Genomic DNA, 21,763 nt, shown 5'->3' with positions numbered 1-21,763 from the left:
TTTATTATCCTTGCTTTACTATATCTTTATGCTATCTTGTCACGTTTATGTTTAACTTCATATTCTTTCCTCTCCTCTCAACTTTGTAATTTTAATTCCAGTTGTGAAGAACTTGAAGATGGATATTTTTCTAAGGAGGAGTTCACAGTTTAAAGATGTTCCTTTGTTGAGGATTCGTTCGAGGACAAGTTGAATTTTTATTTTCAGCTATCATTCTCGCGTATACTTTGTCTAATACAGATGTGTTCGAGTTTCTGAAAGATTTTTGTTTTGCATTTGGAGTATATATAAGTATACATTTAAAGTTTTAGAATATATATTGGTGCACATATATGAAGATCTTCATGTATATCTCTGCTATAATGGAATTCAGGTGAATCGTCAAAGTACCTAAGAAATAAAAGGCCATGTTAATCTCACTTGTCGAGTTACTAAGCAAGGCTACCAATTATTGGCTTAATAGTCTGTGTACTGTCTTGTATGAGTTGATAACCACAATTTTAGTGAACTGTTTGAAGAGCTTATTGACAAAATACTCCCGAGTCTCTCCTTCCTCAAGATTTTTCACGGACTTTGTCGTTTATAGCTTGAGCTCATCTTCTGTATCTATTAACTATTGATAGTAAATAGTTTATCTTAAACAAAAGGGTGAAGAAAACTATCCAGACTCCATCCCTTTATGCGTGTGCCTATGTGTTGAGCGCAGAGTCACGCCCACCGCCACGGAAGCGATATCACCTGAGAGATAGCCCTAGCTTTTGTTGTCCCAAAAGCACAAGTCAACCTCTATATTCTTGTTTCTCAAAGGAAACTAGAATAGATAGTGAAATTCTTATTTCTCAAAGGAAACAAGAATCGAAAGTGAGATATTTCATCAAAGTGAAATATGCACTCTTCCTCTCATCAGTTCTAGGACTGAAATGTTGAGGGAACCTACAAGCAATAGCCAACACCCAGAAAACAATAAATACACGAGATTTACGTGGTTCGGCAAACTTGCCTACGTCCACGGGAGGGATGAGGGGAGATTCCACAATGAGAAGAACACCGACGACTTGTACAATCCACAAGCTCGTCTCAAAGAAAAAAAAAAGATCTAGTTTTTACCCAAAAGAAATTAACCTCTCTTTTGTAAAATCTCTTTTTTTCTCTCCTTTTCTCTCTCTGTTTCAATTCTCTGATCAGCCGCCAAAAGAAAAGAAGCAAAAAAACCCTCTGCCCTTTTTTTCGATTTTCTTTGCTCCGTTGTTTTTCCCCTGCAGCCTTTTTCCGCAGCAATTTTTCTCCCACACACTAAAACCCTAGGTAAACATGCATATTTATAATAGTTTGATGGGCCGGTGAAGAAACCCGCTGGACCTTGGCTATCTACGCAAATTTACCCGCTGGACTCTTCTTTTACCCGTTCACGTGATTTGAGATGCCAGGCTGGCACACGTTCACACTATGTGCAGGACACGTACAAATATGAAGGAAAGAAAATGGAATCTTTGTATCTATTAACTATGGAAGTAATTTTTTGTTTGTTTGTTTGTTTCATATATTTTTGGAAGTAACAGTCACTTCTTTTGTTTGGATAGCAATTAAAATATTGTTAGGAAATAACTAATACATTAACTCTGTTCAAATATTATACCATTTTAAATTGAATGATGATAATTTATAATACTTTACAATCCATCAACATGATTTTTCAATTTTAAAATTTTTTCATGGATGTTTCCAATATATGAAGAACTGTGTATGGGTTCAAAAAATAGATAGTAAAAACAAATGGCTTGTTATAATGATATGAATATGGTTCCAAACTCGATGTAATCAATCACATTCTGGGGGGAAAAAATGTCAAAAAAATAAACCATCCAACCGTTCAGTTATACATTCATCCCATCACATGGTTTAATTTTAGGAATGTGTTTACATCGGTAAGGATGAGGTTAAAATAAAAAGCCTTGATATGAATATCATTTTTATCTACTTATAATAGGAGTTATATGTAAAGGGCTTCTATCCACTTAAGTTTATAGTAGCCTTACTCAAGCTTGACGAGTAAAGCTCCTATAAACTTAAATTGATAGGATCACTTGTCCACCAAACTTTTTATCTCTTCATTATACTTTGAGATTTGTACTATACATCAATGCTATCTTTGAGATTTGTACTTTTATTTGTATCACATGCTAGCACAAATTTTAATACAAAATTAATGGATAAAAAAAATTAGTGGACAAAGGGCTTCTATCCACTTAAGTTTATAGTAGCCTTACTCAAGCTCGACGAGTAAAGCTCCTATAAACTTAAGTGGATAGAAGCACTTGTCCACCAAACTTTTTATCCATTCATTATGCTTTGAGATTTGTGCTATACATCAATGTTATATTTAAGATTTGTGCCTTCATTTGTATCACATACTAGCATAATTCTTAATGTAAAATTAATGGACAAAAAAGTTGGTGGACAAAGAACTTCTATCCACTTAAGTTTATAGTAGCCTTACTCAAGCCTGACTAGTAAAAATCATCCGATAGGAAGAGGGCAGCGCCGACCCTATATGATCCCAATTTTGCGATATCCCCTCTCACCTGTGACACCACAACTTTTCCCTCTTATTCTAAACCATTTCCGAGCCGACATGATGGATTTTTTTTTTGAAAATTAGATATGATCATAGACGCCACATCATCAATTATGGAAGCAGAGGAAGTAACTTTTACTTATTCTACTTTAGCTACTTATAGCTACTTCCCCACAAACAAATAAGCTCTAAAAAAGTAGTGAAATCACATAAAAATGATAAAAATAATAATCAATTTTAATTAAATGATATTAGCTATATTTACTAATTAATTTTATTTCGTCAAATCATCCCCACATTGCACTTTCAACGATAATTTCATTTTTCAAAGAAATACTATATTTCACTTGCATGATGATATGGATGAATGAATTATCAAACGCCCCATTATACTTTTTGTCACGCTCCGATCCCGCGAGTTAGTGCAATAGCTAAAATAACTACAATATGCGTCCTTCTAGCCTTGGCTAGAAATAAGTCATGGAAGTTATGGTAGATGGATGTGAAGAATGCCTTTCTACATGGAGAGCTAGATCGAGATGTATACATGGAGCAACCAGAAGGCTTTGAAAATCGTGAACATCTAGAATATGTCTGTAAGTTGAGAAAAACTCTCTATGGACTAAAACAAGCTCCAGGAGCATGGTATGGTAAGATAGCAGAATTTTTGGTGCATAATGGATATACACTAGCACCAGCAGATTCAAGCATGTTCGTAAAATTTGAAGAAGGGAGACTAGCAATAGTGCTAGTGTACGTAGATGACCTTATCATCATTGGAGATGATGAACTAGAAATTCATCGAATTAGAGAGAATCTGGCGGTAGTATTCCAAATGAAAGAACTTGGAGAGCTCAAACACCTTCTTCGGCTTGAGGTAGAACGAATAGAAGGGATATTCTTGCACCGACACAAGTATGCAAAAGATCTCCTGCAAAAATTTGGGATCCTAGAGTGCAAGACAATCACAACTCCTATGGAGGTAAATGCAAGAATTTGTGCAGAAAAAGACAAAGAGATGGAGGATTTGACTACATACAGACAATTGGTTGGTAGTCTAATCTATCTTACTATTATGAGGCTTGACATCTCATTTGGAGTTGGAGTAACAAGCCGGTTTATGCAAAAGCCAACAAAACCTCATCTAAGAGTAGTTTGACGAATATTGAGGTATGTAAAAGGAATACTTGACTTTGGAATACTATACAGGAAAGAAGAATCACTGAAAGTCATGGACATTGCGATGCAAATTTTGCTGGAGATCATGACACTCGTCGATCAACAATAGGGTATGTATTCAGTCTTGGATCAGGAGCAGTATCATGGTGTAGCAAAAGGCAATTGACAGTGTCACTTTCTACTACCGAGGTGGAGTACAGAGCAGCAACAATGGCAGCCCAAGAGAGCACATGGTTACTGCAACTGTTGAGTAATCTGCATCAGCCAATCGACTATCCGGTACCTCTCCATTAAGACAACCAATCAGCTATTCGGTTGGTAGAGAAACCGATTTTTCATGTGAGAATGAAGCACATAGAACCATCATCACTATATAAGAGAAAAGGTGCTACAAGGAGAAATACAGATGCAACCAATCAAGAGCGAAGACCAAGTAGCAGACATTTTCACCAAGAGCTTGAATCCTTCTAAATTTATAGAATTTCAAGAATGACTTGGAATGATTGCAAGAGCAAATAGAGTTGGTGATGAGGGGGAGTATTAGAATTCCTCACCAACTTAGATTATTCTAGAACAATTTTCTAGAACTTCTTTCTAGTATCATTTTACAAAATATCTACCAAGAAGTTTCTAGGAAGATACAAGTGTATGGCTAGTATTTTTTCATCTAGAAATTTCTTACTAATGTATGACTAGGATTGACTTTCCACACACTTCCCAGCCCTCGTAAGCAACTATAATTAGGGGTCTTGTGCTCTCATTTGTGTAAGCAAGAAAGAAGTGAGCTTGAGAGCTAGCGTGTAGTGTAGGTTTATGTGAGTGTCCACCAAAATAAGAGAGTTGAGTGAAAGTGAGGTGTTCTTGTAAGAGCAAGTGTTGTACTCTCTAGTGTTAACTATCAATAAAAGTTCCCTTTGTGTAGAGAGTTGTATTCTCCAAAAACCAACAGGGTGAGCTGGGGTCAAGCTAGCAGGGTAGGCATGGGTCTGTCGTATTGGCATGGGTCTGTTTGGTATCACCATCTCTAGTTTATATGGTTTTACCTGCAAAACTGATAACTTTTGCAGGGCAATTGTCAATCGATGATAATGTTAGGATGATCTTCTTGAGACATGTACATGAAAGAGATTAAAATTTGTGGAAAATTCAGAAAATGACTTACCTCAACTGTAAGGGCTAGGTGAGCACAGGTCTGATTTATTGGTTTGGATCCGTTCGCGATCACCATCTCTATTTCACATGGTTTTACCTGCAAATCCAATAAATTTTGCAGTTAATTGTTTATGAATGACAATGTTGGACATGTCAGTGAAGGAGATGAAAAACTATGAAAACTTTAGAATGTGAGTTACCTCAACTGTAAGGTTTGTTGGGTATTGAACTCGGGTCTGATCCATAGCTTGGGTCTGTCCTGTATTACCATCTCTAGCTCATACGTATTTACCTGTAATATCAAGAACAACATTTGCAGTCAATTGTTTATCGATGATAATATCGAGAGAATCTTCTAGAGACATGTCTATAAGAGAGATGAAAATCGGGAAAAACTTAAAAAACTTTAGGAAGTATTACCTCAACAATAAGTTCTTGTAACTCAGAGAAACTTCGAAGAAATGAAGTGATGGCAAAAATTTGTTCCGGATCTCTAGTACATAGATCAGTTATGCACAATTTCTTTAGCTTCTGAAAAACAGAAGTGAACTCCAAAGGCGTGAAGCGTGAGGGCAAGCACTAGAAGAAACAAGCAAAATAATTATTTATAAATATGATTTGATTAAGGAATTACAAATTTCAAATTTGTTTCAATCAAGAGAATGGAAATATAAGAAGCAACTTGTATCATAATGGTAAATCATATCAATCACCACTGCATCCAAGTTGAAAGTAAAAATTGATTTAGAGATAGCATCAAATGTTGGCTCAATAAACAATCTTGTATAAGGTTACTATATTACTAAGGTTGTAGTTCTCTTTGTATTTCATAACTACATAGATACTAAACTGGGACATTTTTTTTTTAGTTTTATATCACGTTAGCATGGAGGCTAGGTCTTGTGACACATGTTATTTCTCATTTTTAACAATAATATCTTCAGTTCCAGGATGATTCTTAGATATGATTTTTGTTTGCATGAACTTAAACTGCATAACTAACAACATAGAATGGCTTTAATGCTCCTCTATTGGGTTGCTTGGTTGACTGGAAAAACAATTGTATCGACAAATTCTACAGTGGGATTTCTATTTCCATTTTTTGTGAACAAGAAGTTAGTTGGGAAAGGTATATATATTTGCATTTCATTGAATATTTTTGCATCATTAATTGTAGCCAATTTGCCTGCAACTTTTGTTGCTGTGAGTTGCTGTAACAGATGCTGTAAATCCATGCATCAACTAAAATAACTAAAATTTATTGTTTACATCATCCAATTAGTTGATTCCAACTTAAAAGATATGGATCATTTTTCAATAGGAGCAAAACAAATACTAGATTTGCAATGGAAATGCACTTTGTGCAAAAAATATGCAAATCCAACAGCATTAATTTGTAACTAATCTAATACTGGATTCACCAATAAGATAAAATATTAATGGGCGACTTAGTGGATGAAGCTCAATCTACATTTTCAGAAGGTTAGGAGTATTTGACAAGGAGTTGGACAAACATTATGGGAGGAAGAGTATTTCTTAAGGTGCATGTTAAATATTACATTAAAGAAATACTGATGCCTTTGATTTGGCCTTTCTAAGAAAAATATTATAAAGGCTTGGATTTTCATGACAATGTTGTGGAATAGGAGAATGTATCCAGTGAGGACAGTACATTGTATTAACTGTGCACTCAAAAGATGCCAACTCTTGGATCTATGCACGGATCTTAAAATCCAATGAGCCAAGAGCCGACATTCACTTGTTGGACATTTAATGACATATACTGGAGTGTACATGATACTTTTCCGTAGAGTAGATAATGACTTGTGTTTCAAGCCCTTCTTAGTCTATTTTCTCTACTGGAGAGTTGCATCAATTTTTTTTTCATGGTGAGAGAGGGTTAAGAAAATTTAGAAGGCAGATTTCTCTTCTTTGATCGCAGAGCGTAATTGGTTAGGCAGGTTTTTTTGGCATCTATTTGTTCTGGTCAAGTAGCTTTTTTGCCCAATAAAATTTTGAAATAAGTGCATTCCTTGTGTAGGAGTTACATTTGTGGGGCATTCATGATGTAAAGAGAGTTGTAGATCTCGTCTTTTAGGACTACATTAGTCAAAGAAAAGAAGTTTGTGCCATGAGTATGTTTTCTGCGTATATTAATTTGAAACGAAGCTTCTATCCCAAATTATTATGGATTATATATGAGAAGAAGGACATGATGCATATAAGCTGAGTTGATGGAAATTATTTAAAAAGATAATCTACTTGTGATGTTCAATCTAAAGCAAGAGATTCATAGTTCTTGAAATAATTAATGAAACTCAGAGACATGGTCGTGTTGAATTGGGGATCTGTATCTAGTTTTATTGCCTATATTACCTGGATACTTCTATATTAAGTCGTATGTACTTAGACATACATATATCCAACCTCCTTCGGCACTCCCCACAGATATGCATATATTTATTTGGGAATTAATCAATTAAATACTGCATATTGTAATTTAAAACACTTAGCGTATTGTAGATCCTATACATCATGTCCACTTCTTGAAATTTGTTGGGTTCAAAATTATGATTTTAATTGGTTGCTTGGGTATCAAGTTAAAAAATAAACTATTTTACAACATATTATCAGAAACATAAAAATATTATAAAATTTTTAATTCTCATAACATGTGAATAAAAAAATATTAATCTCCTGCAAATTACTAATTTCAATGTAATATATGTGAGTTTGTGTGTGTAAATATTTATATAGGCGTGTGCAATACTCATACACGTACCCATACTCGTAACTGTTCCCACGCAACGTAGCTTGTAGCTAAAATGAAGGACTGGTGTATAAATGAGAGATTTAAGATGGTTAGGGCTTATGTTGATCTTCTGCTATCTCATAGTATTGTTTCTTGTTGTAAATAGTGGGCAGTATTTAAACTATTTCTAAATAGGCATTTTTTGACAAAGGCTAATGGCACAGGATAGCTTGAGGGGGTTGGGTTGATGCGATTTCTGAGAATGAGAAGGAAATTCACAACAATCTAGTTTTTATCTGCTTCTCTATGGGTTGGAGGGTGCGGGGGGTGCGGTGCACAAAGTAATAGGTTGGTTTGAGTTTCGAGAGGAAATGTTGTATTTGGGATAGTTTGATGGAATCGTGCTTATGATGTTAATAGAGCTATATTTGCAGCAACTGTTTATTGTTTGTGTCAAGAGAGGAACTACAAAGCTCATAAAAATGTGAAGAGGTGTCCAGATGCTATTTTGTATAATATACATTCAGTTTCAGATGCTTGCTTACTTGTTTCATTATCCTGGACCATATGATACGAAGAGATGAGTGAAATCCCTATGATTTTCGGTCAGGGTTGGTTGCGAACTAGTGTTACATTTTGTGGTGGCCTTCATATTTGGCTTTCGTCCGTGCCACATGCAGAAGTTGTTTTAGTAACGCTCGGGTATGTCTGAGTCTATTCTGTACCTCTGTTCATTGACCGATAAATCATTCGCTAGATTTGAGTTTGGAAATACATTTGCTTCGGTAAAGATCAATCTAGGCTACCAAACAACGGACTTGAGCTGATTTCGTGCAACATTTGCTTCATTTAGTATTGCAGTATACCAAACAGACCATACATAACACAATGTTGATCTTGCATTTAGTATTCCGGTCCCTTTCTGGTTGAAGATTAATGCACTAACTCCTAATCTAAAGAAAACTGATACCACTATTGTAGCCAAATTTCATTTAGAAGGCTGCTCATATAGGGATATTATTAAAAACCAAAGCATTACAGATAAGACCACCAACTAGGTGAAGGATCGCAGAGGGTGAAAGCAGATAGGGAGCGGACCTATGTCGTCACCTACCATGCTAAACCCACCGAAATACTACAGCTAGTGGCACATGATACATACTTACATACAAGAGATAAGAGTAGCAAACAAGGAAATTAACGACATAATTAAGGAAGAAAAACATCAGATTTTCCCACACAAGAGAAGTGTCCAATTACAGCCACTTTATGGTGGATCATGAGATGGAGGACTTGGGGAGAAGTAATCCCCTGAAGCATCAGCATACTTATTTGCAAGCTCCTATAGACCGATGTTTGAAGCAGCCCTTCGAAGACTCCTGGCCCTTTTCTCCTTTTCAGCACCTGCCCACATTAGTGTATATCTCCCGATATTAGAGGCAATGTGAGATGGATTAGATTGACTATCCTTAAAAATAAGAATGTTTCTACTGAACCATATCCACCAACATGTGCAGGACAACAGAATCCTCCATATAGATTTAATATCCGAACAAAAGTTTGGAGATTTGTGGAATTCAAACAGCTCATCCATTGTCTTAGGCCAGCAGCCTGTAGGAAGAGAGGGGAAGATGGAGGACCATATAGCATGAGCAAAAGAGCAATTAATAAAAAGGTGATCATGAGATTCTACACCAGATTGGCAGAAAGAGCATCTTGGGTCTCCTGTCCAGCCCTTCAGGATCAGATTAGCCTTCGTGTTCAACTTCTTGTTGGAGATGATCCAAAACAGGACTTTTACCTTGGTCGGAATGGCTGATTTCCAGATCATACTGAATAATTTTGATTTAATGCCCCCGGAATTGACAAAAGAGTAGAAGGATTTAACTGAGTAAACCCCCGATGGAAGTAGCGGCCACCAAAGCTCATCCGGAGAGGAGGTGATACTGAGGTTGGAAGATGATAAAAGATCTAAAAGGAGATTGATTTCTAACCTTTCTGAGTGAAGAATTCCTCTTCTGATAAGGGGATGCCAATGCCAAACATTGTTGAGAGATCTGCCTTGAGATCTGATGCATCAGTTCTGAGATAGAGCTAGGTGATAAGCTTTTGGAAATAGACTGCTGAGGGAGTTTGTTGCAATCCATTTGTCATGCCAAAAACTCCCAGATCTGCCATTCCCCAAGTTCCATTTAACCAGGCTGAAGAAGGTGGATTTGATGGAGTATAGGTCCTGGAAAAATCTTGAAGCCGAACTCTTTGGAGGGTGAGCAAAAGGGTTGGACTCTTCTTTAGAGTAAACCGAGAAAAATACTTTGCTTATGAGTGAGTTTCTGTCGAAAATTCTCCATAACCATTTGGAGAGAAGAGCTTTGTTGAAGCTTTCAGTATCTATGACCCCAAGACCTCCTTCAGCCTTGGACTTACAGACTTTCCCCCAGTTGATAAGGCATTTGGTACTAGAGTGAGAGTGGCTGCCATTCCAAAGAAAATTTCTTCTGATTTTGTCTATGGCATTGATTAGCCACTGTGGCAACTTGAAAAAGGACATGTAATATAGAGGGAGAGACGATAAACTAGAGTTTAGAAGGGTTAGCCTTCCTCCAATGGAGAAGGATTTGTTTTTCCAAAGAGAAAGCTTCTTTTTAAAAGATTCAATGAGTGGTTGCCACTCTCTTTTAGAGAGAGATCCTCTTTTAAGGGGGAGGCCCAAGTATGAGAAAGGGAGGGAGCCTACGGAGCATTGGAGGATATCTGCTAGCATTCTGCCTTTCTGGGGAGTTTTCCCAAGGTAAAAGAGGTTTGATTTGAGGGAGTTAACACTGAGGCCTGAAATATTAGCAAAAATAGAGAGAATGGTTTTAAGAGTGACCATATCGGAGTTGGTGGCCCTAGAAAAGATGATGGTATCATCCGCGAACTGTAAAGTCCTAACTGAGTTGAGCTGCCCTTTCAAGTTGAGATCGGATAAGTCACCCGATGCTGCACTACAGTTCAGCATTTTGCCGAGGACATCTGCCACCAGCAGAAAAAGAAGGGGGGATAGCGGGTCTCCTTGTTTGAGACCCCTGAAACAGCGGAAGAAATTTGTAGGGGAACCATTTACAAGCACGGCTGATTTAGAGGAGGATAGAATGTGGTGAATCCAGAGGCACCACTTTGGACCAAATCCTCTGGCTTTGAGAAGGGACAGAAGGAAAGACCAATTCACACAATCAAAAGCCTTGAAGAAGTCAACCTTAAGGGCACATATCTCTTTTCTCCCCGAGGCGCAGAAGTTAATCATTTCATGACCGATAAGAAAGGAATCCAGAGATGATTTCCCAGACTGAAAAGCTGATTGAGAATTGTCGATGAGGAGGTGGATGACTTTTCTAAGTCTATTTGCCAGAATTTTGGAGAAAATCTTGCAAGAACTGTTTATAAGGCTGATGGGGCGAAAGTCCTTTGGAGAGACAGCTCCATCTTTTTTGGGAATAAGGCAAATGTGAGAGTAATTAAAATTGTGTAAGAGATGTGGATGAGAATGTAATCCTTGGATGAATTCGGTTACATCTGCTTGAACAACCGGCCAAAACTTCTGAAAGAAGAGAATGGGGAACCCATCAGGTCCCGGAGATTTGTCAGGGTGGAGGTTGAAGACGGCCTCTTTAATTTCTTGAGGGGAGAAGGGGAGGTCTAGAACAGAAAGATCAGAATTATCATTTGGGTAAAGAAGACCCCAGTTAGGAGAAAGTTTAGATGCTGGGGGTTGGTCAAAGAGATTTGAGAAAAAGGAGAAGAAAGTTTGTTTGATGGCGCTTTCAGAAGAAATGATGGAGTCGTTAATGATAAGATGGGGGATGAAATTTTTTCTTCGGTGGAAGGAAGCTACTTTATGGAAGAAAGCGGAGTTATTATCTCCTTCTTTCAACCATTGGATACGAGATCTTTGTTTCCATTTAATTTCATCAGCTTTAGCAAGAGAGAGGAGCTGATCTTTCAAGGCAGATCTAAGCTGAGACTCAAAGGGGGATAAGCTTCTTGACTCTTCAGTAATGTTGAGGGAATGAATGTGGGAAGAGAGGCTGGAAATGGACTGAGATAAAGAGCCAAAGCAGTTTTTTCTCCACCATTTAATTCTTTTTTTGATAATCTTGAGTTTATGATGGAGAGGAGAGCAGGTATCATGTTTCGGATGAAGGGAGTTCCAACTGGATTCTATGAAAGGAGCGAAAGATGGGATAGAGAGCCACATCTTTTCAAATCTGAAGGGAGGAGACATGAAGGAGGAGGAATTGGTGTCCAGCATAATGGGGCAGTGATCAGAGCAGGGAGATGGGAAGGCGAACTGAACCATATTGGGGAATTTGGTTTCAAAGTCCAAGGAAACTAAGAATCTATCCAATCTGGCTAAAGATGGGGAGGATCTGAGGTTGGACCAAGTAAATTTTCTCCCACTGAGGGGAAGGTCTGAAAGAGAAACAGAGTCAATGAGGTTTTGGAAGGTTTTAATATCTCGGATAGAGCTTGAGCGGCCACTTCTTTCTTCGATACTAAGAGTCATGTTAAAGTCTCCAAAAACCACCCATGGGAGACCATGAGAACCTCTAATTCTTTCTAGTTCCCACCAACATACCTCCCTCTCCGACGAGTCACATGGAGCATATACGGAGGTGGCTACGAAACTCCAATTGGATGGTTTGTGGGTGAGGGTAGCCGATACAGAAAAGATGTCGGATGATGATGAAGAGCAGGAGAAAAGGTCATCATCCCATCCCAGTAACACCCCTCCCCTGGAATCATGGGCATCAAGAGAAATCCAAGAGGTAATGTTACTGCCCCCCAGGGATTTGAGAAGAAAAAGGCTAGGGGAAGACAACTTAGATTCCTGCAAGCCGACGAGGTTAACTTTGGCTAAAGAGAGACATTCCCTGACCAACCTACGTTTGGATGGGTTGTTCAACCCTCTAACATTCCAGGAGCCAAAACGCATAGGGACAGACATGGATACAACTTAGGAGAAAAAGGATGATCATAGGATAGGGGCTTCACCGGACATTGAGTTATGAATATCAAGCAACCCTAGGGGATCTATAGGTTCTTGGATACCACAGTTCACGGATACTTCCTCCAGTTTCTCCAAATCACATGAAAGAAAGGGGGGAGTGGATACAGAGGATGAGGATTTGGGTTTAGATGTACCTGAATATTTACCCTTCTTCATCTTGGAGAGCTGTTTTCTGAAAGGCACAGACATGTGGAGACTGCTAGCGGCTTTCTTTTTAAGCCTCTTGGCCTTACGGAATTTGTTCTCGAAACCTGGAGGAGGGTCAGAGGTAGAGGCGACATCCGTCGATTCTGAGGAACTAATCTGAATTGCTCGATCTGCTTTGAAAGGGAGAGCCGAAGCATCTTCTAGGTTGGGGAAGGCAGCGGTGAGGGTAGCCCATGATTCTTTGGATATGTCGATGGAGATGCCTTTGAAGGAGACTGCTATCATCCCTGAAGTAGCCTCTGGAGCTGCGACAATCATAGGGCTTTTACCTTTGGGATCCACCTGATGGGAGGGATCTGGAGGGGGAGAGGGATGCGTTCCTCCAGGCTGGATCATAGGGCTTTTACCTTTGGGATCCACCTGATGGGAAGGATCTGAAGGGAGTGGTGGGTTGATATTCGCTGGAGGGGATACCTGAGCCCCTGCTGGAGAAGAGGGCCTAGGGGCAAGGGATGGAGCTCCCTCTTTGCGGACGAAGGCTTCAAAAAGGTCTCGGTTTTTACCTTGCTCCGCAGGAAGAGGATCCCCAGCCACTCTAAGCTTGACCACGTCTTCCAAGATGTGCACTTCATTTGGGGATTCAAATCGGAAGATGATCTCCTGAGGGATTTCAGACGGGTCTCGGACATGCAACATGGCTTTGCAGCTCTTAGCGTCTTTCTTGAGCAAGACATCGTCTGAGAAGGCGATGACATCTCCTATGTCCACGAGAATGTTGGTGATGAACTCCGAATCCCAAAGGTAGATGGGGAGATGGAGGATCTCGACCCAGACATAGTAGAACTTGGGAAGAACTTTGAGGCCTGAAGATTCAGACCATGGGGAAAATACACCCCCAAAATTACCCATATTAAAAAAGAGTTTGGAGCATGCATGATTCAGGGTCTCTGCATCAGGGAACTGGATGAAGAAGGATGATACCGCCGTTTGCCTAATCGCATAGGACCATTTCTCAACCTGGAAATGTGACTCTAAGTTCTGCACCAACTCAGCGTAGGAGGGGTTACCCTCTTGGATCTGGAAATGAGCATAGCGCTCAAACTCCTCCATACTGGCAATAACGGCGGGGGGAAGAGAGATCTTGGGAAGAAAGAGAGGAGGGGGGTGGAGGGTAAAAGAGATGAGGGGATACTGAGCAAAGTAGGTTGCTTTCTATTAGGGCAGCAAACTGAGGTATGGCCTATGAGGTTGCAAGCAAAGCATTTGAAGTCACCCAAGGAGCAGTTTTTAGCCATATGACCTGGATGACCACAAAGGAAGCACCTTGGGGTTTTGGAAGAGGGGTGGGGTTTATGGGATGTGGTTACAGATCTGGGCCTTTTTGATCTCTTCCTGTAAGATAATGTGATCCAACCTTGATCTGGGGTAGGGAGGAGGCCTTTGGTGGTAGAAGGAGGGGCTGGAAGGGGATGAGCTACCTTGGAAGCCTTGAACAGATCTGCGAACGAGGGTTTGGAAGAGGGCTCGGAAGACTTGGAAGGGAGAAAAGGAGAGGAAGAGAAGGGAGTAAAGGATTTAGAGCGTTGGGGGAGAGATGGCTGTAGGGCTGATGGAGGAGGAGGGGGAGGGACTGTAGGCGGAGAGATGGTTGATGGAGGGGAGATTGTGATCTTACCGTCGTTGATGGAGACTATACGTCTCCTCTGGTTCCGGGCCGCCGCTTCTCCAAATCGCCTCTGATATCGCCTGTTCCCTTGCTCCATCCCAAGAATTATCTCTAAACAATTTTATCAGCACTTAGACAATTTGATGTGTGACAATTTGATGGAGACTATACGTCTCCTCTGGTTCCGGGCCGCCGCTTCTCCAAATCGCCTCTAAAAGTTATAAAAACCATACGGAATTGATTAAAGAATACGGGGATGTTCACATAACTGAACCACTTCACCATCCAGTTGAAGCTCCTCAGAGTTCCTAATCCCAGCAAGAAGTTCTTTCAGTGATTGCAATGAGTCGCTGTCGGTAGGCAGCCCATTCCTCTCAATACAAATCCCCGACATCCTGAGCATCAGAGCTAACCCTCCTTAATTTACAAGAAAATTCGTCCAGTTCCAACTCTCTCAGATTTGGAGTCTCAATATCCATGTCACACGTATAAACGGCCGTTGCCCGTACGAAGCACTCGAGCCTCTGATGGTTGACTACAACTTGACTCAAGCCACAATATTGTATCTTTAGTGAATGCAGGTTCTCGCATACTGATAAAATGTCTCTAATTGTTGTATCAGATACCACCGTAAAGATGTCTGAGGCTAGTGCAATAAACAAGAGGTGAAGAAGTATCACGGGGTAAAATGCAATACCGAAGTTCGAGTTTTGTTAAGGACTTTGAACTCAGTAGACATTGCAAGACTTCGTGGCACACATTGATCAAGGCCAGGCTCACGTCGTAACCCTCCTCCTCGTGAGGTTGTTGTTGGTTTTGGGGGTATAGACCCAAACCTTGAAACAAGCTAAAAATTTCTAAAGCGAACCTACAGTTCAGGCGAGTTTTGGAGGTTCAAGCGAGCTCCAAGTGCAGGCGAGCTATGAGTTCAGGCGAAGCTCGATCAGTTCAGGCGAATATAAGTCAGGCGAACTTGTGAGTTCATGCGAACTTCACAAGTCAGGCGAGCTTCGAGTGTTCAGGCGAACCAGCTTGTCAGGCGAACTCGCAGAAAAAGACAGATTCTCAGATCTTCTTTTGACCTAGGGTTTCCCTATAAATAGGGAACCCTGGCCGCCACTTTGAGTTGAGATTTTTTTCCCGACCGCAGCGAAATTTTTGGCGGCGCTTTCTCCAGCGATTCCTAAGCGGTGATTTTTCAGGGAAAAATCCTGCGTGTTCCTGTAGCGATTCTACAGTAGCGATTTTTGATAGAGAGATCTCAAAGAGTTTGAGATCATCTTCTTTGCAAGCTTTGTAACCCTCTTTAATATTCAAATGAAATTTTTTGTGTGGCTCCCGAGGACGTAGGCAAGTTGCGGAACCTCGCTAAAATTTTGGTGTTCTCTCTTCTATCTTTTTCTTGCAAGTTTCTTTTATTTGCTTTGATTTTTTCTTGCCTTCTTTCAACACAAGATCCGAAGGGCATGTTCTGTGAGAGGGTTCATTTGATAGGTTGTCGATAGGACAAATCCTCTCCAACAGTTGTCGACCCAACGGGTAGTTATGGGCTCGGGGGAAAATGAGGTGAGCGAGATTTTGAACTTGAGTATGTTGACTTGAGGGTGTGATAGGACTGCGTCTATGCATTGGATTTGTTTGGTTAAGTTGTCATCACCACGTCCATTGATGTCGAAATCCCTAATGTGGACCCACAGACTGCGCCATCGGCGAGAGAGGATGCTGGTTCTAGCGACGTCGGTGAAGGGGAGGAGGGAGAGGATGATGGAGATGAGGTGGTCTGGGAGAAGGCTGAAGGGATACATCCATGAATAAATAAGAAAAGTGTTTCCAAGGGTTTACAGAGGGGATGGCGATATTTATGAGTATGAGATTTTAGATTAATGCGGTTGGATTTTCAGTTTATTGCTTTGGGAGATAAATATTTTTTTGGTGCCGATTTTGTTGACTCTTAAGTTTATGAACTTAGAACTCTCCCAAATGAAGACAAAGAACTTACTTTTATTTCTTTAATTTTTTTCTTGATAAAAATAAGGATTACAATAGCCCTTTATATAGGCTTAAAAAACAAAACGTATAGGCATACCAATAGTCACAAATTAAACTCCTATTTTAATATCATAAAGATAAAACATCATAAAGGAGTGAGAAACTCTTATTCTTCCATAACCTATGTCTCTTCCCCTTCTAAACTTATGACCCCTGCACTTCTAAAACTCATACTATTAACCTCATTTATTCTAACATTTTAATTTGATATTCCAACACGCTCCTTCAAATCAAAATGTCTTTATGCCAAGCATGTCTCTTAGCCCATTTTAATTTGATATTCCAACACGCTCCTTCAAATCAAAATGTCTTTATGCCAAGCATGTCTCTTAGCCTCATGAAAGTTTCACCTGATAATGGCTATCAAAATGTCTTTATGCCAAGCATGTCTCTTAGCCTCATGAAAGTTTCACCTGATAATGGCTTGGTGAGTATTCAGTTCAACGGTTTTCTACTTTACATGGTCTCCGAGAAAATAAAATTACGTATCTATGTGTTTGCTCCTCTCCCATGATGTACTGGGTTCTTTGCAAGCTGGATGGCTGATTTGTTGTTCACAAAAATTATGATCGAGTCTTCTTGTGGATGATCTAATTCCTTTAATATGTTTTGCAACCAAATTGCTTCACATACTATAGATGCAGCCGCCACATACTCTACTTCACATGAAGATAAGGCCACAACTCCTTGCTTCTTTGAGGTCCATGAAAATACAGTTGACCCAAGATAGAAGACATAACCTATGGTGTTTTTCCTCTCATATTGGTCACCTCCCCAGTCACTATCTGAGTAACCAACTAGTTGTGTATTTTCATCATATGCATAGAAGAGACCATATTGAATGTGCCTTTAATATACCTTAGTATCCTCTTCGCAGCTAGCAAGTGAGACTCCTTCGGTGTCTTCATGTAGCGACTCACAAGTCCGACTCCATAAGTAATATCGGGCCTTGTGATCGTCAAGTATCCCAGGCTGCCAACTAGACTTTTGAAAAGAGTTGAATCCACGAAACGTCCGTCTCCTTCTCTTGAGGGCTTCATTCTGATGTCTACTGGGGTTCAAAGGGTTGCATTCATTCATCTTGAACTTCTCTAAGATCTTCTTCATGTAATTCTTCTGGGATATAAAAATCCCCTCTTGCTGCTGCTTGATCTTGTACACCCACTTGACCCCTATTGCCTTGTGATTTTGTGGAAGTGTTGTCAACTCCCAAGTGTCATTCTTTTGAATGGCGTGGATCTCCTCCTCCATTGCTGTTCGCCAACAATCTTCTTTTACAGCTTCTTAGAAGGTGTGAGGTTCATGATCAGCATATAAGTAGAAGAGATTTGACTCTCCGTCTTCTTCTATCTGCTTATAGATCTCCCTAAGGCCTCTTATTTTGATGGGACCTCGTTGCAGCATAGATCCGCTGCTACTACCTTCCCCAGAAGATGGAGAACCTCTTGCAGAAGAGGGTGTAGAATGTGGAGGAGATGGTGGTATAGCTGGTGATGGTTCCTCATGTAGAGACTCGTCAGGTTCATTCACCACGGGTTGATCTTTGGTAGTCTCTTCATTGCTCCAGTTCCATGCTTCTTCTTCATTGAATACAACGTCTCTACTAACAACTAGTTTCTTGATTGGTGGATTGTAGTGCTTGTATGCCTTCAACTCCTTGCTATATCCGATGAAAATACATTTTTCATCGCGATTGTCAATGTTCTTCCTTTTGATTTCAGGTACTTGAGCATATGCAACACACCCAAAAATTCGTAGGTGTGCCACACTTGGCGTGTAGCCGCTCCATGCCTCTTGAGGTGTCTTGTTCTTCATTATCTTTGTGGGGCATCGGTTGAGCAAATAAGCTGAGCACGCCACGGCTTCTGCCCAGAACTGCTTTGACAATCTCTTTTCTTTGAGCATGGTTCTTGTCATATCGAGGATGGTCCGGTTCTTTATTTCTGCAATGCTATTTTGCTGTGATGTGTAGGCAGTAGTAAACTATAGGCAGTAGTAAACTATCTCTTTATACCTTGTTTCCTACAATATTCTTGAAATAGATTTGAGGTGTACTCACCACCTCGGTCAGATCGAAGAATTTTTAGCTTGTAGACGCTCTCTGCTTCAACTAAAACTTTAAAATGCTTGAATGTAGTAAATGCATCAGATTTTTCTTTAAGAGTGTACACCCACAACTTTCTACTGAAGTCATCAATAAAGGTTATAAAATATCTATTACCTCCCAAAGAGACGGGATCGATCGGTCCACAGATGTCGGTGTGAATAAGTTGCAATGGTGCCTTTGCTCTCCATGATTCTCCACTGGGAAACGAAAGTCGTGATTGCTTGCCAATTACACAACCTTCACAAATATGATTCGGTGGATCGATTGTTGGTAGACCTCGTACCATGCTAGGTGTAGACAGTAACTTCAGGCCGCTGAAGTTTAGATGGCCGAAGCGAAGATGCCACCTCCATAAAAACACTTGTCGACTTTCGTGTTTAGATGTAAGGGAAACATGCAGTTCCTTGTCATCTTAACACATGCTATGAGGTCTCCATTTGCATTTTTCAACCAAAGATGGTTGTTCTCCATATATACTTTGTATCCCTTTCTGAGTAATTGACCGATGCTAAGAATATTACTTTTCATGTTAGGAATATAGTAACCATCGAAAATATACTCGGGCTTACCATCCTTTTGGTAGATTTTAATCTTCCCTTTGCCTTCAACTGTGAGTTTTGAAGAATCTCCAAGGCTCACACTTCCATGAACTCCTTCTGCGAGTTCCATGAAAAGCTCTTTCTTCCCGCACATGTGGTTTCTAGCACCCGAGTCAAGGTACCAAACATCATTCTCAACACTTGAATCATCATTAGCAAGAAGAAGTGTAGAGTTGTTACCCACATTATTTGTTGCTTCGGCAAGATTGGTTTGGTCTTCAGTTTTGTGCTAACAATCTGAAGCATAGTGCGCAAACTTGTGACAATTATAGCACCGAACATACTTGTTGTTTTCACACCCAGGTGTGGATCTTCCACGATTGCTTCGTCCTCATCCTCTAAAGATTTGGGTCTCCACTTGATTTTGAGTGGTTTGCTGTTGGGGACCACATCCCCTGCCTCTACCACGACCACGACCACGACCTTTACCTTGGGAGCCTTGATTACTTAGAGTCAATGTTGACTCTAGTACTTGTTCTAAAACTATGAAACTAGCAGTCTTTTACATTCGTTGTTCATGAACTTGAGAGATCCCAAAAGCTTCTCTATTGAGATCTCCTCCAAATTTTTTGACTCCTCAATTGCTGCCACCACGTGCTCGAATTTTGGTATGAGGGATCAGAACAACTTTTCCATCACTCGGATGTCCTCCATCTTCTCTCAATTTCTCCTCATTTTATTCACAATTAGAAATAATCATGAATGATGATCAGAGATTTTTTCTTCATCTTTCATTTGAGCGGCTTCAAGATCACCCCTCAAAGTTTGGAGGCGAATTCGCTTCACCCGCTCGACACCTTTGTAGATGGTAGCAAGGATTTCCCGTGCTTTCCTGCTCGTTGTTGCTTCGGCAACTCTCTCAAAGGTAGACTCGTCCAACCCTTGATAGAGTAGAAAACGAGCATTGTCATCCTTCTTTCTTTGCTCTCTAAGAGTCTTCTTCTCTTCGGCGGTGTAGGTGGCTTCTACTTCTGGTGTAGGTTTCGTGAACCCATCAATGATCAGCTCCCACAACTCTTGAGAACCAAATAAGGCTCTCATTTGGATTGACCAACTCTCATAATTATCTTTCGATAATTTGGGCACTTGAGGATTGACAAGATTATTTGTGGTAGCCATGAGAAGAAGAGAGAATGAGAAAATTGGATCAAGTGGCTATGATACCACTGTTGACTCTTAAGTTTACGAACTTAAAACTCTCTCAAATGAAGACAAAGACCTTACTTTTATTTCTTTAATTTTTTTCTTGATGAAAACAAGGATTACAATAGCCCTTTATATAGGCTTAAAAAACAAAACGTATAAGCATACTAATAGTCACAAATTAAACTCCTATTTTAATATCATAGTGAGTAACTCTTATTCTTCCATAACCTATGTCTCTTCCCCTTCTAAACTTATGATCCTTGCACTTCTAAAACTCATGCTAATAACCTTATTTATTCTAACATTTTAATTTGATATTCCAACATTTGGATTGAAAATTGATGGCTTTTAGAATATACGTATTTTTGGTGATAGCATTTGATTTGGATGAGTTCTCTACGATAGATCCTTAATCTTTTTTCGCCCTTCTTTTTGTTTTGTTTTGTCTTGTCTTGTTTTGTTTATTGTGTGAAAAGATAGATTCTTATCTTATTGAAAAGATAGATTCTTATCTTATTGCTTCTAACTTTCTTATGATTCAAGCTTACATTGTAATTTATATTCTTTCTTTATTTTTAGAATGATATTAAGCACTATTCTTGTAGTACGTTCATACTATAAGAGAGATAATTGTGGCATCCTCAATGAGCCATCAAAATTTAAAAAAAATGACAAAAATGACCTCCACAAAATTTTTGGATGGTATCAAAAAATTTACATTCTGAGCGTCACTGGGATCTTAAGAATCCCGTGAACAAAAAAAGTATGCTTACTTAACAATCCTTCCGTTTTTATAAAGGAATAACTAGATACTCACATTGAATATTTCCTAGAAGGTCAAATTCAGTGTCGCATGTGTTTGGCCTTTATGAGACGGTGAAAGTGTATACGGTGCCTCAAAGCTAATGTGTGAGATGATACACAATTTAAACTTAATCATAATCATTTGTGAGGAGAACTGACCTCGACGGTCCCGACGACGGCGATCGTCGGAGGCGGAGGCAGCGGACGGCGATGGCATCGAGGGCTCGCCAGAACGTGGAGGCAAGGAAGCTCAGGCGAGGGTTTGAAGGCGTCGGAGCTCGCCTGTGGAGGTCGCCTGCGGGCGTGTCTGGCGAGGGCTTGAAGGCGAGATCGAGGTCGCCTGCTCGCGTGCGTAGAAGCTCGCCTGTTGGAATGTCGCCTGAAGCCCTTGATTTCGCCTGTTTGAGTGTGAGCGGGCCTTGGGATTTCTCCCATCTTCAGCGAATTTCAATAGAGAAAAAATTCTCTCTGTGGCGACGCTTTAACTCCAGCGAAAAATTCTCAGGAGTAATTGAGAATCAATTTTTCGGTCAAGAA

The 21,763-nt window shown here is 39.9% G+C and overlaps 1 protein-coding gene and 1 pseudogene across 1 annotated transcript; one reads left to right on the top strand and one right to left on the bottom strand.

Moving 5' to 3' along the window:
- Positions 1,138-21,745, bottom strand: LOC109829245. Its single transcript, XM_020396425.1, has 5 exons — positions 21,386-21,745; positions 5,327-5,485; positions 5,107-5,198; positions 4,917-5,003; positions 1,138-2,582 (listed from the first exon to the last, which is right to left on the bottom strand). The coding sequence occupies exons 1-4, from the start codon at positions 21,659-21,661 to the stop codon at positions 5,000-5,002; spliced, it is 531 nt and encodes a 176-aa protein (XP_020252014.1). The 5' UTR covers positions 21,662-21,745; the 3' UTR covers positions 1,138-2,582; positions 4,917-4,999.
- On the top strand, positions 3,072-4,066 carry LOC109829244 (annotated as a pseudogene).

The sequence above is a fragment of the Asparagus officinalis genome, chromosome 1 (assembly GCF_001876935.1).
Source record: "Asparagus officinalis chromosome 1, Aspof.V1, whole genome shotgun sequence".
Lineage (NCBI taxonomy): Eukaryota > Viridiplantae > Streptophyta > Magnoliopsida > Asparagales > Asparagaceae > Asparagus > Asparagus officinalis.
Note: the sequence above shows the minus strand (reverse complement) of the source record. Positions and strands in the feature narration are given on the sequence as shown.